At 36.4% G+C, this 16,638-nt stretch overlaps 1 protein-coding gene across 1 annotated transcript in view; it reads left to right on the forward strand.

The window, feature by feature from the left end:
* Window positions 1-16,638, forward strand: part of LOC145232852 (uncharacterized) — a 32,291-nt gene that overhangs the window by 1,561 nt on the left and 14,092 nt on the right. Inside the window, exons 2-3 of the mRNA XM_080097531.1 lie at window positions 347-487; window positions 2,547-2,633. Coding sequence (XP_079953657.1) covers window positions 347-487; window positions 2,547-2,633 — 228 coding nt within the window. The remainder of the gene's footprint in view (window positions 1-346; window positions 488-2,546; window positions 2,634-16,638) is intronic.

Below are 16,638 nucleotides of genomic sequence, written 5' to 3' on the forward strand. Positions count from 1 at the left end.
TTAGACTGCCTTGCTGTAGAAACATGTGGGTTAAACTGAGCTGGTGTACGCATCGTCGGCACGTCCTATTGACATTTTCTCTTATCAGAGCACAAGCTTGCTCATACAGTGGATTTTTGACAGGTTTGCAGTGCAGTGTGACTGTGTAACAGGTTATATTCACTTCTTCGTCAAATATTAGCAGTAAATATTGATTTTGAAAGTTGTTTTGTCGGTTTTTAGGTTACTCGAACCTTAACAGGTGCCTAAACAGGTGCGTGTGAAGATAAGAATGTGTTGGCTATTGCTTGATTTTGCAGTGTATCTGTAATATCATTGTTACTTATATTTCAAATGTTGTTTTCAGCAAAAATATTTCCTCTGGTGATCAGAACGTTAAATTTTGTGGATCTGTATTTTGCAATCGTCTCAAAGAAAACTTGGATTTATACGGATTTAAATCAGCTGTCCACACGACTACTGAAGATAACTGCACAAATCATCAAAGGTATATTTGAAATTATATTGTTGTTTACCGAATTTATTTTTTTCCAGTGTTTTATTAGTGTTAAACCTATGCTTTGATGTCAAAACCACTATATTTCACAGAAAAATATTTTTACCAAATAGATAAGACAAACTTATTATAGCTTATTTACAGTTTATATCTCTTTTTATATTTTAAACATACAATTTGTGCATAAGAGGGTATTTGAAGGTCTATTGAAAGTGGTAAATAGCAGCATTCAACAAACAGCAATTTTGTGTGTTAACTCGTTTTTTCCTCAGTTTAATCACAGTTTAGAAAATTTTAAATGTAAAGAAAATCGTAAAGGGAAAAGTAACTTGGGTCCATTTAATTTGTTATGCGTAAGTAAAAAGATTACCACATGTGATGGAATGTAGTTTTACTACGTAGTAGTTTGACCTTTAATAGGTACATTTTACGCTTTTACCCGTTTTCCAAACCTAATAACCCATATTCCACTAAAAGCAACGGGGTTCATTTAGCTGAGTTTTAACAGTACCGTGGGCTTAAACTGGGCCACGGAATAGTCCTCAAGTTAATCCCCTTGGCGTCGTTACGATATCACCACCAATGCCGCGTCGTACGTCCAGCACTCGGCGCTGAGTTCGTTTATTTGTACAACACCGTGAGGCTGCTGCCGACATATAGCTTGGTTGGTGTAGAAATCAGTGACCCAACATATAGATAAACCTGTTTGAGAACATATCTTTTTTGGTCTTCTGTTTTGTATGATTGAAACTGTTGGCAAACATGTGTCTTGTATAAATTACGGAAGTTGCTGATTTTATTTTTAAATTCTAGTTTAATTTCGAAGCCTGAAACAAAACCGTTTTTTCGTTGGTATCTGCACCAAAGCGGCAACTATTGTCGTTGGACGTTATGATCGGTCAGCTCTCATTTACGATAATTATTTGTCATATCCTGGTAATCAAGGGTTATTTCCTGCTTAGTTTAAATGTAATTTAATTAAGTTTGTAGGTTTATTACTAAATTTTTACTCGATTAACTTTAGGTAATGCGAATTAAATGTTTCCTATTAGAGCTAAGCTTGTATAATGAAAATAAAAATAATCGTTTCACAATTAAAGCAGATTTACCCAGGAGATTGTAGGATCAGAAATGATTTGAGAAATTGTCATATCTTCGTTTCCTGGCAACAAAGCGGTTCAAAATCGCTGAAATTTTGTAATAAACCTAAGATACAACTTAAATTGCTCACAAATTTACTTTGAAACTTATAGTTAACGAAAACTATTCGCTTGTGTCATTTGAACTTTATGAACGATTTTTTTTTGACTTGAAGCCTAAACCAACAATTTTAGTGGCAATAAATTACGGATTTTGAAGAATAAGTTCGCACTAAAAATGTAAATCCTGTCCAAAGCAGAACGACTTGGCCAGCTGATCGCCTAATGTGCGGTTTTCAAGGACTCATAAAGTCCTAAATCCATGCCACACTTCCGAATTTAACATGTGCCCCTGCTGTGAGGCTAAGCTAGCAAGACAATTCTTTACTTAACATCCGGATCCATTGTCTCGCCTGCTAGGTGGTGCACAGCGTGAGTCAGATTGTGATGTCACAAGCTGGACTGTTGCCTCATAATCCCAGCATATGTCATAAAGTTAATGGAGCTTAGGTGGGCTTAACGAGCACTGTTCAACGGTCTGCAGTTCTTTGGGAAATGTCCCTGTGACATATGCCCAATTGTGAACAACCTGGATTGTGACTAATGGTTGTTTCCATGAAAAAGTTTTACATTTAAGCTAAAAATTTTGACGAGAATTTTTGCCAAATCTTTACAAATGATAAAATGTGACAATGATAAAATGATGTAATACGTTGGGTTCAAATAAAATCTTGTATTATTGTACAAACTGACTTCTAATTTTTTGCCTGATACTCATAAACTTCCTGTTTGCTCAACCGGTAAATATATAAACAAATCATGCTGACCGTTATTTATTTAGCGTTTTAATGCTGACCGTTTTTACATGTGAGCAAAACCAACTTATTAATGACATGTGATGTTTGTTTTAGTCAGCTTGGACAAGCGTTGTACCAAAGAAAGAAGAAAGGATTTCCTGGAACAACTGTTAAAGCACGTAAAAGCGACCAGCATGGAAGGTATGTAGCCCTGTGGTAAAATCATATCTGTTGATTTTGAAAAACAAACGTTTTACAGTCCTGGTTTAGAATTCTTTGAAATGACATTTAAAGCAAAGTGTATGATTAGAAATTGAAAATATATTGAAAGGGATTCTTTTGAATTGCACTATTTGGATTTTTACGGTATGCAAAATGACCTTATGCAGAAATCAACAGTTCGTTTTCCTTGTCTGAGTACAGGAAAAGCTAGTCAACTCTTGTTGAACGCCTAGGTTGCGTTGGCCTGTCCCCGCGCCAAAACCACGCAGACGGAACGAGTGTGATTCTAACAAAAGAATAGAGAAAAGAGAAATTCAGCACCGCATAGCGTTTAGGTCGTTCGTTTACGCAAAATTGCCAAGCTTGGTAGCTCAGGGGCCAGCGGTTAACTCAGCGCGTGTGGGACAAAATCCGTTTCGAATCAAGTCTGCGTGATTATTTCCACGCGCAGTAAGACGGGCATATGTCATTCAGTGAGAGTGCCATAAGAAGAACGCGGATTTAGGGAATTACGTGCCGAGAAATTTCACCGATGTTCACTGGCTTTAAGCGTAATCCCGTAATGCCTTAATGGACGGTTTGTTTTATTCGAAGGGAATTCCCCGGTAATTCTGTGACGTACTAATTACCTGTGCGGGGTTAAAATTAATCTGCTGTGCAAATCGCTCTGTTGTGCATTTGCCATTTGTGTTAAATTATGCCCATTAGTGATCAAAGGCCTGCGGATCCTTTGATGGTCCAAATTGATTTGAAATATTTTTGTTCCTGTCATTTTACTTTCTAAATTTAGAAATTTGATGTTGTCCCAAAAGTTGCAAAAAGATTATTTTGTTTAAAGCGATTCAGAAAAATTTAATGCAACTATTTTGTATGCGGCTTACGTTTTTTTTTCGCCAAGATGGTTTGCAAATTGCAAACACAAAATATTGTTTCCAAATTAAGTTTGATTTGATTTTGTTGTTTCTGTCGTTTTTTGTAACCTGAGATGTTGTTTAAGTTAAAATCGCTAAAATGGCAAAAAATAACGGAAGGAAGTGTATATGCAACGTTTTGTGGCCTAAGCTGGTTAATTCTCGATAGGATCGTTTAAAAATTGCTAGCTCAAAATGTTGTTTTAATAGTATATGTTTTGATGGTATATATTATAAACACTTCTATTTCATATTTGATAAAGTGAGACTGAAAACATTTTATGATTCATTGTTGTCAACTTTCAAAAAGGCAAAAAATATAGTTGTGGCTTCTTTAAATATTACCAAACATGAGACAAAATGTTATTATTTAACCAGACATAAGACAAAATGTTAATATTTGACCAAACATAAGACAAAATATCCTATGAATAGTCATCTTACGCCTTGTGAACTCACGGAATCTTTATCTGCCAAACAAGCTGAGTCTTTCAAGGTATTTCCAGCAGCCGCATGGGCGCGTTTCGCGGTTTAAAATCTGCTGGTAATTTGAACGATAAGAAAATTTGTCGGCATCCAATTTTCTTGCCTGTCCACCAGAGAAAATTCGATACCTGGCATTTCTTACGGCAACAAACGTGATTTGACTTGACAACGGGATTAGGTCCCCTTTCGTCAAATAATTTCCCAGCACTGGTGGTCTGTGTTTTACAGAATGATACGCTTAATGACTTCGTGCTGAGTAAGATTTTTGGTTTCAAAACATTGGTGTTTGTACCAAAACATAAATTTTCATGGCTCATTACCAAACAGTACGTTAATTAAATGGCGAATTGCCAATATCTGCTTGGGCTAAAAAAATGTTTTTTTCAAAACCTTTCAGTGTTGTACACTTAAAAGCATTTTGGATTGGTAAAATAGGGTGCAAAGAGTTTCTGTTAATATGATGAAAAAGTAGTCTATTTTAAAATGTCTGAACTCGATTTTGATTATGGAATAAAAAACAACAACAGAAAAGCATAACCTGGATTCAAAACACCAAAATTACATGTGTGCTATCAAAAACACTAACAATGGTTAAGGTATATATTGACACAGTTAGAAATATGGGTTTAACTCTGCACAACACAAGGTTCATTAGGCAAGTTCAGAAAATCGAAAGTGGTTGAAAATCAATACCAGCAGTTTGCGAGCCAAGTTTAATCAATCTACCACAGTATAGCTGTGTTCTCTCTTTAAGACTAGATCAAAAATTCCAACCTAAAACTTTTGCGTTTCTTGCTTTTTGGTTGTGGTGACCCAGAACGAGGGCTATAAGCCGTGTTATCTTAACGGTGCCCATGGTGAACAAGTTTAGGGTCAACGAATAAACACGGCGTCCACAGCGCGTATATTGTATTACTCTTCTTGTGCTCTGCTGTAATACAATTACCGGATTAGGCTGGAAGCGAAGACGGTTGGGTAAAAAATTCTTGTTTCGGCGGATACTTTGGTAAAAGTGGGCTTAACAAAATGAATTGAGCTTCTTTGACCCGTGGGTTAAGGCGATTTTGCTTTAAAGCAGCTGAACAACCATTTTCGTGCTGTATTTGACCTTGCTCGTTAAGGTCTAACCACGTTTTCAATTGAAACAAATTAAAGCCCGAGAGGAAAGATAAATTGCGGGTTAATAAGGGTACACCAAAACAAAGCGTCATTTCTGATGTAAAATACAAACTTTTATTTTGTTTTCCAACCAAATGTTTCAGCCAAATTCCAACTACTATAAGAGTGATTTGATGGCACGCTACTATTGTTTTACGTTGAATTTATTTTGTGCTGATTTCAGCATTTTTTACAAAACTAATATTTTGATTATTTTTTTTCTCCATTTTTTTAACTTTTTGACTTGACTTGCAATCTTAACAAGTTTTCAAAGTTAGCAATATATAAAAAGTACATAAACCATTTTAAAACCCACAAAATTATCGTATAAAAAAATCAATCTGTCAAAATGTTTGAAGAAGGCTTTTGAAATACAAATGTACATGGCAAAAACGCTTAACAAAGCATCTACATTTTATCCCCCGTGATTTTAATCACTATCGACACTAAACGCTGACGAGAAAAAGTTACACGCGACGCTAACGAGTTCACGCATCCATACAACACTTTTAGTGGACACAATTCCACCATCTGACTCCCACTGTGGTCCAGGCATCACATACTTATCGTGGATGACGCGAAATACCGCTAAATTTAACCGACCGGCAAAGTGTTTCAACGCCTAAATCTGGGCGGTGCGAACACGGCTTTGAGCCAGTCGACTCAAATCACCTGTCAAACTTAATTTCAAAACCAACTCGCCACACTTGCCACCCTGCAGCGCCGGGCCTAATGTGTGGAAAAGAGACAGTAAACACATTCGCGTTGGCAATGTGTGGTCCTCAGAGAGTGAGCCTTCTTAAACAACAAAAAAATTTACACGCTTAATCTCTTTTTGCCCTGGCCTATCAAGAGGTGTCCTGTTAACAGGCGTGGAAATCGTTCCCTGGTTTTCTTGGCCTTGGTATTTCCATCAAAACTTTGCCAAATTGGGGCAGCGTAACACATTTACACACTTAATGTTTTACATAAGCTTTGTGCAACAGGAAGACAGTCTGCGATCCTGCTATGGGCAAGGTTACTCCAGATAACCCACAGTTATGTGTGAATGTTCGATTTGTTTGCAGTTTGTAATTCTTACCCCTCTTTGTTGGTTGCAAACAGCAACATTTTTGATGGATATTTGTATGTTTGAATTGTTTCGACTGCGAAAACTCCAATTCAGTAACTTTTTGTTTTTAAAATTGAATAGTGCTTTATTGTTCCTTGCTTTTGGAAAAAAGAAACACGTTTATTGCTTGCTTATTTTTGGATGTGGTGTAAAAAGCTTACAAACGTGTTCAACGTAAGTATGTCTGTTTAAATTTTTTTAAAACATTTGAAATCAACTTTAACCAAACCAATAGAGCTCCAATTTAAAACAAAAACTTTCAACAAAACTGTTCAAACATTGTTGTTCCGTGTAAAACATTGTTCTAGCGTGAGAGCCACTTGTAACTTTGCCACATCGGTTTACCACTTCCCTTAAGCAATCGTAGTCGTCCGTTTCGACGCAGCGATCAGCGGCTGTAGACAAACCTGTGTATTCCGCCATTTTGTTTGCAGGTCGTGCAGAGAGCGGCGACAAACGGTTTACAATGCTCGATTAGGTCGTCACAGTTGCACAACAATAGCAGGGCAAATTTGCGGAAACGGATTATGACCCATGTGAGGCCGCTGTTCTGACTCTCTGATCTCTTCAGTTGTGATGTCACTTTCCAAGGCTTGTGTCGTCACAGATTATAACGCGGTTTATGTTTTATTTTTTGTGACATATTTGCGAAATTGAAATAACTGATTTAAAGCAACCACCTTATAAATCTAAATGTGTTGATGACTTGCTATTTTTAGTGAGCTACTATCACAAAACAACTGCCTAAGGAACTGCAGTTGGATACTAACTTTTTTAGACGCGGATTGATATATTATTCATGTGGTTTTAGCCTATTAGGGTGCTGTCAAACATTACTAATAGAGAAACATGTTCTGGGTTGCCATGCTGCGCGTTTATGCCGCAGGCTGGACTTGATTGAATGCTGCAATTTCTTCGTTCGATCCAAATTTATAGCATACTGTAACGACTGCTCTCGCGCGCCACGTAGCGACCAAAATGTAAAATGCGGTAAAGGTCATTAAAAATGCATTTGCAAAAGTTGAAAATGATGTTTAAGATAGTTTAGACCGTGAAAAATTGGTTTACCATTGCGATATGCTTGTTATCGAACAGTTCCTGGCAGAAATGTGTGCACCGTTTTGGGGTCACTGATCACTATCAACAGGCCGTGTTGCTATTTTAAATTCACATTAGCTGTGGCTAGCATTGTAATTTTTTTATTCAAACCTCAGTGTATTTAACTCCATGTTTTGGTCATATTTTAAGATAGTTTAAACGTGTAAAGTGTCAACTTTGTTGCGTTACCCTAAAGAGTTTCAATGTACCAAATGTAGACACAAATTTAGCACATTCATCAACACTGTCAGACAACTACTAAATGCCGCATAGCAGACTGTTTCAGTGTTTTCCCAACTCGGCGAAATCAAAATCAGCCGTACGTTTACCCAACAAGCAGAGAGCAGATCTAAAGCGTGTGTTTATGAATCGGCGCAACATCTTCAGGCTAATCTCTAGTTTTGCTTAGCAGAGTTGTGGATTGTTTAAATCGCTTTCAGAGATTACAAAATCACGCATATCCGTGTGTCATAGGGCAGCACAAAAATGTTTTATATCTTGTGGTAGGATTGTTTTGATGTTTGAAATAATAAAACCGAAAAGTAAAACCCTTACAGTCAACTGTTCCAACAGCTACTTATGTATCGTATTTTGCAACAATTATTTAATCAAAGTTGTACACAGATAATTGTATTTATAGACCTTACCTAAGCTGACAAACATAGATGTTTAATGTGGTAAATAATTCTGATTGCAAAAACTTGTATATTTTTTTTTGTAACTTGTATATAGAATATTTTATTAATCAATATTAAATGTGTTGTTTTGAATGCAAATACTTGGCTTAATGTCGGAGCAAAACAGCCCGGTTTTCAACTGCATGCTACTTTGTACACCTTAACACTAGTCAGGTGGACTTCACTAACCTTGTTGTTGTTGTTTTTGTGTGGAGCAAGGCGAAGTCGTTATCGGTTCCCTGCAGCAAATCACGTAGATGACTCATAGACTTCTGTCGTGCGGTTGTAACGCAACATTTGCAAAACGATGTGGTCGATAAGTTTACCTAATTTGCTTTGAGCGTGGTGTAAGTTGGGAGATTTGATTTAAGCGAACTTGTTATTGTAGCATAGTTCATTGGAGTGGCTTAAACAATTTACAAACTCATGCAAAGAAATTTGGTGTTGTATGCCTAAGAAGTATGCTTTTTAAACATTACAAAGTATGCGCATTAGAAGGTATTGTATGTCAAACAACGTATGTCTGGACAATGGTACCAAGCAATTTCACAACTTTAAGAAGCTCAGATTTTAAAACCGTGATAATGAAGGAATTTAACTTAATTATTGTGGTATATTTTGTTGGTTTTAATAAGGTTTAAATAAATGACCCAGTGTACACTTTGAAAAATGCATTGTATTAAATTAAAGACGACTGTAAACACTTCATTCACCATAGGAGCAGGTCGTTTGCACGAACATACACAAATCTCTGGTCCTTCTCCCTAGTAATCTCGCAATGTGTCTGCAAGTTAATCCCTCATATCTGGAAGTCCCATTTCGTCAGATAGTCCGTCTGTGGCTCTTGTGTTTTAAGGCCCAGACACGAGTGCATGGACAATTTGCTCCCCTCATGCGGTATACCACCAGATTTGCCCTTCTCGTTTAGATCAAGGTCTAGAATTTTCTAGAGATACTCTGGTGCAGATAAGGCGAAAACCACACATATTTTTTAACGATATTTGATATTGGTAGATGTACAAGAATTTTTTAAAACTAAGAAAACATAAATTTGACAATACACTTTATCAAAACAAAACCCTCAAAAACTAAATTTTAAATTTAGTGAGCTAAAATCATTTCTTTATTTTGTTTATTTGTGTATCCGGTTTTGAAGAAACAGTGTCCTTTGCATGCATTTATTGAAAAAAGAAAGGTTGGACAAGGGTTGCATTTTATTTAAAGACAGTGTTATTGATGAAACTTCTTTTTGTTTCCTTTGTAAACACGTGACCTAAAAATTGACATTTTAAATATTGTATTTCGTTTGTTAAACTTGTAAGCATATTTAGTTGTACTAGACACGGACTCGAAAAGTAGCTGAACAAATCCAAAACTGCCACAGAGCTTGTGTACAGTAAATACATTGTAACAAAAACTTTGTATCAGCCGGCGTTGTTATTATCCGGGTTTATAAATATCGGGAAATATCTTCTGGTAAATCGGATTGTAATCGATTTTTTCAAGCAAATCGTTATCAGCAGCAATTGTCAAAGCTTTTTTAAGAATAATATAAAGCCATCGTGGAATGATCATTCCGCTAGGTGACACTAAATTTAAATGCGATCAAATATCATTTTTTTCATGAACAACAAAATCTGTGCATATAGTTTGTCGATTTTCAAAACACTAAACAGCCTAAAGTAAACAATATTAGTCACTTTCGATTACTGCAAATATTGTCGGAGATGTGCCAGCAAAATCTGTCTCCGTTTATTCAAAGTGTCAAACTGTCATTTGATGCTTAGCACTACTCACAAACTGGCAATTGTTAGTGTCAGTTTATGGCGTATTAATCGACTCAATGCAGCATTAAAGCTGTCTCATCGGCTAAGTTATATGTTGTGTCTGTTGTTATAACAACGGATTTGCAGTTAGACGGTAAAATTGCATCTTCTGGCGACCTTAGGCAATATTTAGTTTCTAAAGTTTACCGTCAGCAATCGTTGATCTGTTCACGGATTTTGGCCGACTTTTATTGTGATTTTGTAAACTTGGAAACAAATCCATAGCGTTGTGTGGTAAACTCTGTTAATCTACGACAAATCACCTACAGCGTGGTGCTCTGACTCACTTAATGTCTTTGTGGTCTGTGATTAATTGCCCGGCTTAGTTAATATTCTCTTTGAAGGCCGTTTTTACTCGTGTGTTATTTGAACCTCAGCTTAAATTTGCTTAAACGATTGGTTGTTTGGTATTTATTTGTAATACTTTACAAAATGTTATGATATGATACAAAATGTTATGATATTCATCGTACAACAACCAGAATCAATAAACACGGTTCGTATCAGTAAATAAAATGTTGTTTTTGATTGTCTTGGCTTAAAACGATTGTCTTGTTGTGATTAAATTATTATGTTGTTGTTTTTAATATTTTTGGCAATTGTTATCAACCAGATAAAATAAACTTTGTTTACCTAAAATTTCCTTGTTATAAATAACGAGTCATTCTTGCATTGTGTAATTCATACAGTTCGACTTTAATTGTCGACTTTTTTCTGTGTTAACCTGACACACCTAAATTGTAAATTACATATTCACAAGAAAGAATAAGCTACGTATATTCGGTTACGATTAGATAAAGTCAAAAAAAAAATATTCTGTGCTAAATTGTTCTGTAGTTGTTTAGTTTCCACAACATTTTTTTCGCATTTCAATCCCTTTTTTTCTTCCATAAGGGTTCTTACATGCCTTTCTCGTGCATTTTTTACAACCACTCAGCTGTAGATAAAGGCAAATTGGTGTGAACGTATATTTGCAAAGCACTTAAGCAAACGTCCCATCGGATGCAAATCCTACTAACAAACCACGATGATTTTTTTGTTTGCGAGTCAATTAAACGACCGCTGAAATATTGATGTAATAATCCCTGTACCTTACTGCGGTGGATCTGTCCTTCTAAATTTTGTTTGCATGCAATCAAAAAATAACATATGCAGCTATTGTTACAGTAATCCTTTCTTTAAAACACTTTAAGTATTTATTGTTTGCATGTGTGAAAATTTTCCGTGCTTAAAGTTGAACAAGATTACTGTAATGTGCGCCTAATACATCGTAATTCTTAGCAATTATCATGAATAAGATTGTAGGTTTGCAAACTACATGTAAATGGGGCAGACTGTGGCAGATTAGAAACAACGACCAAAGACTTAATAATTTAATTTTCTGTTTCTTGCAAATAGACCATCAGGTTTAATATGGAACTTTATGACATTTTAGGGTTATTCCCAACTGCTTTTGTTGGATTAGCTTTTAATTAATATCTTTTTAGAAGCTTTTAGCATCTTGTAACTTCTAAGCTATTGCAATCCTGCCTTTATTGGTTGAACAATATCTCAACAAATGAATAGTTGAAACGGCGGTAAAACAATGCATTTGCCAGAACAGCATTATTTAGTTTAAATATCTGATAAGTTTATGCGGTTTTCCTGTTATTTTATCAAAGGTCAGTTTGCTTCTAAGTTTTCGTGTCTGTGTATGGTTACCTTTTGTGCAGAATTGTTTATGAATTTTTATGTTTGAATTGATACTGGTAGAAAACAACAAATTGTCTGGTTTTGCTAAGTATACAATGATCTATTCACATGTGTGCGAATGGTTCATTCATATTTGCCTAAACGGTATTTGTATTGCTGTCCTGTATTGTCCACCAGGTGGCGACTTGGAGGTCACCAGAACGCAGATGTTTGGTAAGAACAAATGTTTAACTTCTAATTTTATTGACAGAATGAAAATCACAGAAACAATTTCTAAATAAATTGAACATACGGTTGACACAAGTTGCTGATAAAAGGTATTTGATGCAAGTTCTTTTCAGAACACGCATAATTTTTTACAAGCTTATAGGCTGTTAAGTCAATGTGACTTTGTCTTTCCTGTTTTTTTCTCAAAACAGCATTGTGTGGCCTAGGGTAAAATGATGAAATATGTTTTAATTTTTTACCAATAGAAAGTAATGCAACAAGTACAATGAGTTTTCAAAGGGCACTAGTGACCAAATTCGACAAATTTTAATGGTTATAATATTTAACCAAAAAAATCAAGTTATCAATCCTGCTATACAATAAACACACACAAAAAAAAACAAAATAAAACACCTTTAGGCTCAACGTCCAACATTCACCACATCAACCTGGGGTGACGTAAGCACCTAGTAATGTCGCAGTATTTCGTCGCGATCACTCATCGCTTTCAGTTGCTCCCTGTGGGGCTTTTCAATTCACCACCAGGTCCTTGGGGCTCGTTTCAAGGGTGCCAAGTAAAGCGGCGATATTAAGTCTCGTAGCTGTCAACTCCTAGCCAAATTTGTTACATTTTTTCGGACTCGCCCCATTGTGGGTGTCCAGTGTTGACGTGTGACGTTGTCACTGTGTCCCATCAGCGTTCTGTGTTTTGGTGTGTGAGGTCTTTGAGTTTTGTTTGTAATTTGTTTCACTGCTGAGACAGGTGGAAAGGAGGGACGGTTTAAATTTAATTAGTTTTTGGATTCTTTATCCATTACCAACAAAAATCTTTGAATACAAAAACATCCTTTGGGGTAACAGGGATGCTTAACAAGGATATTTTTGGGCCAGAAACCGAAAAATTTTGTCAAATTTCAAATACCTTTACAGACCAAAATTTATTTCAAATGTTTAAACTTAACAGCAATTTTATCTTTGACATGTCCAAAATAAGCTTATTTCTATGAAATGCTTTCAAAACGTGAATGTTTTTGAATTACTAAACCTTTAGATTTTTTAACACAACGTTTTGAAGTGAGCCTCTTATTTGAAATACTCTGATTTAAAATATTTTTGCAGTTGTAAAAAGTTGATGATCAGTACAGAACAATACATAATGGTTGATTTCATTCCTATTTTATGCACTTTATTATTTTTGCTTAAATTTAGCGCGAAATACCGTTACATGTGAATTTCTGCTTCTGGTCATTTGTAAGCATGAATGTGCTTTCTGAGTAAACATGTCAAGAAATAGCAAAAAAGGAAATTCGTTGGGTTTACAATGCACCGTTCGACGTATTCTAGGCAAGGAAATACAGGCCCATGTTTGCGTACGTTGTGGGCAATGCCTCAGGTACACCCGCCTGTTCAGTTTGCTTGCGTTGTTATCGCAGCTTAATTGCATGTACCTTTAACGTTTTGTAGCCTTTTTTCTGTTTTGCATTACCATTCTTTTTGTTGGCTTCATTTTGCCTGACAATGACAGCAGTTAGTGTCAAATTTTAAAGCGGCGTTATTGACAAAAAGATAAAAAAATATTATTTATCTGTTGTCATGGATTTCAGAACATTACACCGATGTCTATTTAACTAGTAAGTCATTTTGCGTTTTGTTTTTTGTTCCATTTCATAAAGAAGTGGCTCAAAAACTTATGACACATCTACCTTGCTTTAGGCCATCGGCAACTATTGTTGTTTGATCAATATTTAATATGGTATGTTTTGTGGTTAGGTGGCGCTGTGGTGTTTCGCTATAAATCAAATAATGGTAAACTTAAGTTTTACATAAGACCTTATATTTATACTCACATAATAAAAAAATGTGTTTTACCACCAGCATGAAATGTAGTTTCAGATAAACATTTATTCAAATCATATTGATATCATTTTTTGTGAACATCGCAATTCGTAAGTATTGATTTTTAAGTGCTTCTGTAAATTTTGGAAACTTACAAAACACCCTTAAATATCTTCAGTTAAGCCTAAATTTGAAACTCATTGCTGGCACAATCATAAACCTGTGAAAGCCACTAAATAATATTTTCTCAAACTGTCCTATCGCGACATCTCGTGGCCACTTTCGCATGTTTTTCAAGGATCAGTTTCAAGCACAGGGAGTTTGCGTGGACACAGTTTAAAAGAGCTGTTTCTTTGTTGGGCCAAGTGCCATTGAAAGGAAGCCTTAAAATGCGTTGTTTAGCGGAGTGGATAACAACGCAAAGAGGCAAGACCGTGGTGTTATTTTAATCCGTAGGCTCAGCGTCGATTGTTTAGTGCTCGTCCTAACCTGTCTCCCTTAATCCGTGGCACAGGGGCTTTGCGGACGCCCAGAAAACTTATACTTACTGTGGCCTGAGAAAACAAGCGATTGTATTGCGGGCGAAGAATGAATAAATGAATGACTCTCATAGTTGTAAAGGCTCATAAAGTTTGAGCACACTGCCGAAATCATGTTTTGTTTTCTGACCTACAAAGATTTTTAGCACTCAATTAAAAAATTCCAGTCAATTATATAATTTATTGATTGTGCTACTTTTACAATTTTTCTGGTTTGTTAGTTAAAACCTGCGGAAAATGCAACTGCAGAAACTACAACAATCTAACTATCAAACAAACAGCAGTTTTTTAATAATTATTTACATGTACATAATTTCTTGGAAACCGAAATCTATGTTAGACGCTCAGCGATAAATTTCAAAGTACATATTTTTAAACTTTATTACCAAACTGGCTCAATATAGGCGGCGAATTGATATTACCACTATTTCCAATAAACTGTAACCACATTAAAACCCACCAAGTGTTACTATTATTCTTTAAACCGAGTAGGGAACAACAAGCACGGTGGCCAAGGGTTAGTCTGCGTACAAAGCGTCCGAGGTTGTACTTTAGCCTCCAAGGCAATCTAATTGCATGTGTGTGGTTTTTATATTGACGGCCCACTGTCATCTACCAATCCACAGCATTTTTTTTGCGGCTGACTGAAATCCTTTAAGGTGTCTAGGCTTGGCTGGGATCAACCGTAACTGCTAGCAAGTGCTCCCTTGGGGAAGTGGTATTGAGTAGAGCGGCTTTACTTTCAGCGCCAGGGCAATTTGCTTTGAATGTTGAGTGGCGTTCGATATTGTTTCATGTCGCAGCACCAACTGGCTGCAGTGTTAATTGCTTTTTTTCACATGACGCACGAATCTCCATGTTAAGATGCCCCATTGGCTATTCTTGGCCACGATTTCGTAACTGTCCAACAGTGACATTTTTGGAGGTTATATGACTGACATAAGTTTCGATTAACAAAACTTTTGGACAAAACCTTTCTGTTGCACCAAGCAAAGTTTTTGTAGTTTAACATCAGCGTGATTCACAAAATAAAACCCAGATAACATGATTTAATAAAAAAAAGTAATATTCATTGTGTAACGAATTCACTCTGGACGTAAAGTGTTGTGTTGTCGATGTAAAGTGTTGTCTTTGTTTGTGTCCACTAAATTTTGATTTGTAACCTACATAAGAACCATGCCGTTTGGTGCCCCACCATGAACTAGATACCTGTAAAAAAATGTTCATGTTGTTTCAGGGGCTAGGGTCTGGGTGCCCCACAGACCCTAGGGTCAGTCTCTGTGTTGTAACCCACCACAGGCTTTTATGTTTAATGTCCACTGCTTCATTCCTCATCTTGACTTTCAAACGTTACTCAATGTTGAACCGAAAACAACCACGTCGAGACCTCAAAAACTAGCTTCTTTACATTTTAATAAATCCGGTACCACGCAGTTTTTCTCTTTTTCTCGGTGTTTGCTTCCAAATCGGGGTTCGGGTCGTGTGCCGTCGACCCCGCACCGGATTAATTGATCTTTGAGACCTGGCTGAGACAAATCCCATCAGTCATCCCTCTCACGGCCCCTGCTTTTCAATTCCCGCTATTTGTTCAGTAATCAGGCTCCAAGGCAAAAACACACGTATGATCAAAAAGAATGCAAGTGCGGAATCAGTCGCTACCGATACCGATTACTCATTGATGTTGTTAGGTGTAAAAAAGGTCCAAATACGACAAACACAAAATGCGCTATTTTTTAACATCCTTATTAGGAACCTTTCGTAACGTTCGTAAAAGATTTTGAAATGAAGCTCCGCCTATAGTAAAATTGTGTAAGATTTTTAAAATTACTTGTATTTATTATCCGAAAAATATTTTTCAAACAAAGCGTTTTTTTTTTTAAATAAAAACAGGATTTATACGATTATAATGCTTATTCCTTGATGATTTTAACCTTTTATTGGTCTGTTTCTTGATCAAAGTCTAAAATGGCATTCTTTTCAATTTTTGGGTCACGCTAGATCCACTTTGAACCGAATCAAAATACCGCAACTTCAATCTGACGTCACTGCACATACGCCCAAGTATCAATACGATCCCACCAACCTCGTTTCAATCAACGTCGTGCAACCAAACACACTTGCAACCGAACGCATCTCGTGCTATTTTCCTTTTATGAGCCGCATAAAGACAGCACTTGCAGCTTCTAAAGTTTTGTTTGCAAAGATGCCGGTTTCCGGTGGGACACCCGCAAAACAGTCGACAAGTACTCGTCCATCTATGTCAAAGGCCCCATCGTACCCAGCAAACTCAATACATTACCCCTTGCACACAAACCCGCTTTGATTAATGTAGCAACTTGACCAAATTCCAGGGTAAACCTTCATCAAAGCGCCTGTGTTGTTTGCTAAGGAATAACTTTTCATCCATTTTGCCGGGAAGGTGTTAAACCTGGTATTTGCATTC

Source organism: Phallusia mammillata, chromosome 6 (genome assembly GCF_965637545.1).
Source record: "Phallusia mammillata chromosome 6, kaPhaMamm4.hap1.1, whole genome shotgun sequence".
Lineage (NCBI taxonomy): Eukaryota > Metazoa > Chordata > Ascidiacea > Phlebobranchia > Ascidiidae > Phallusia > Phallusia mammillata.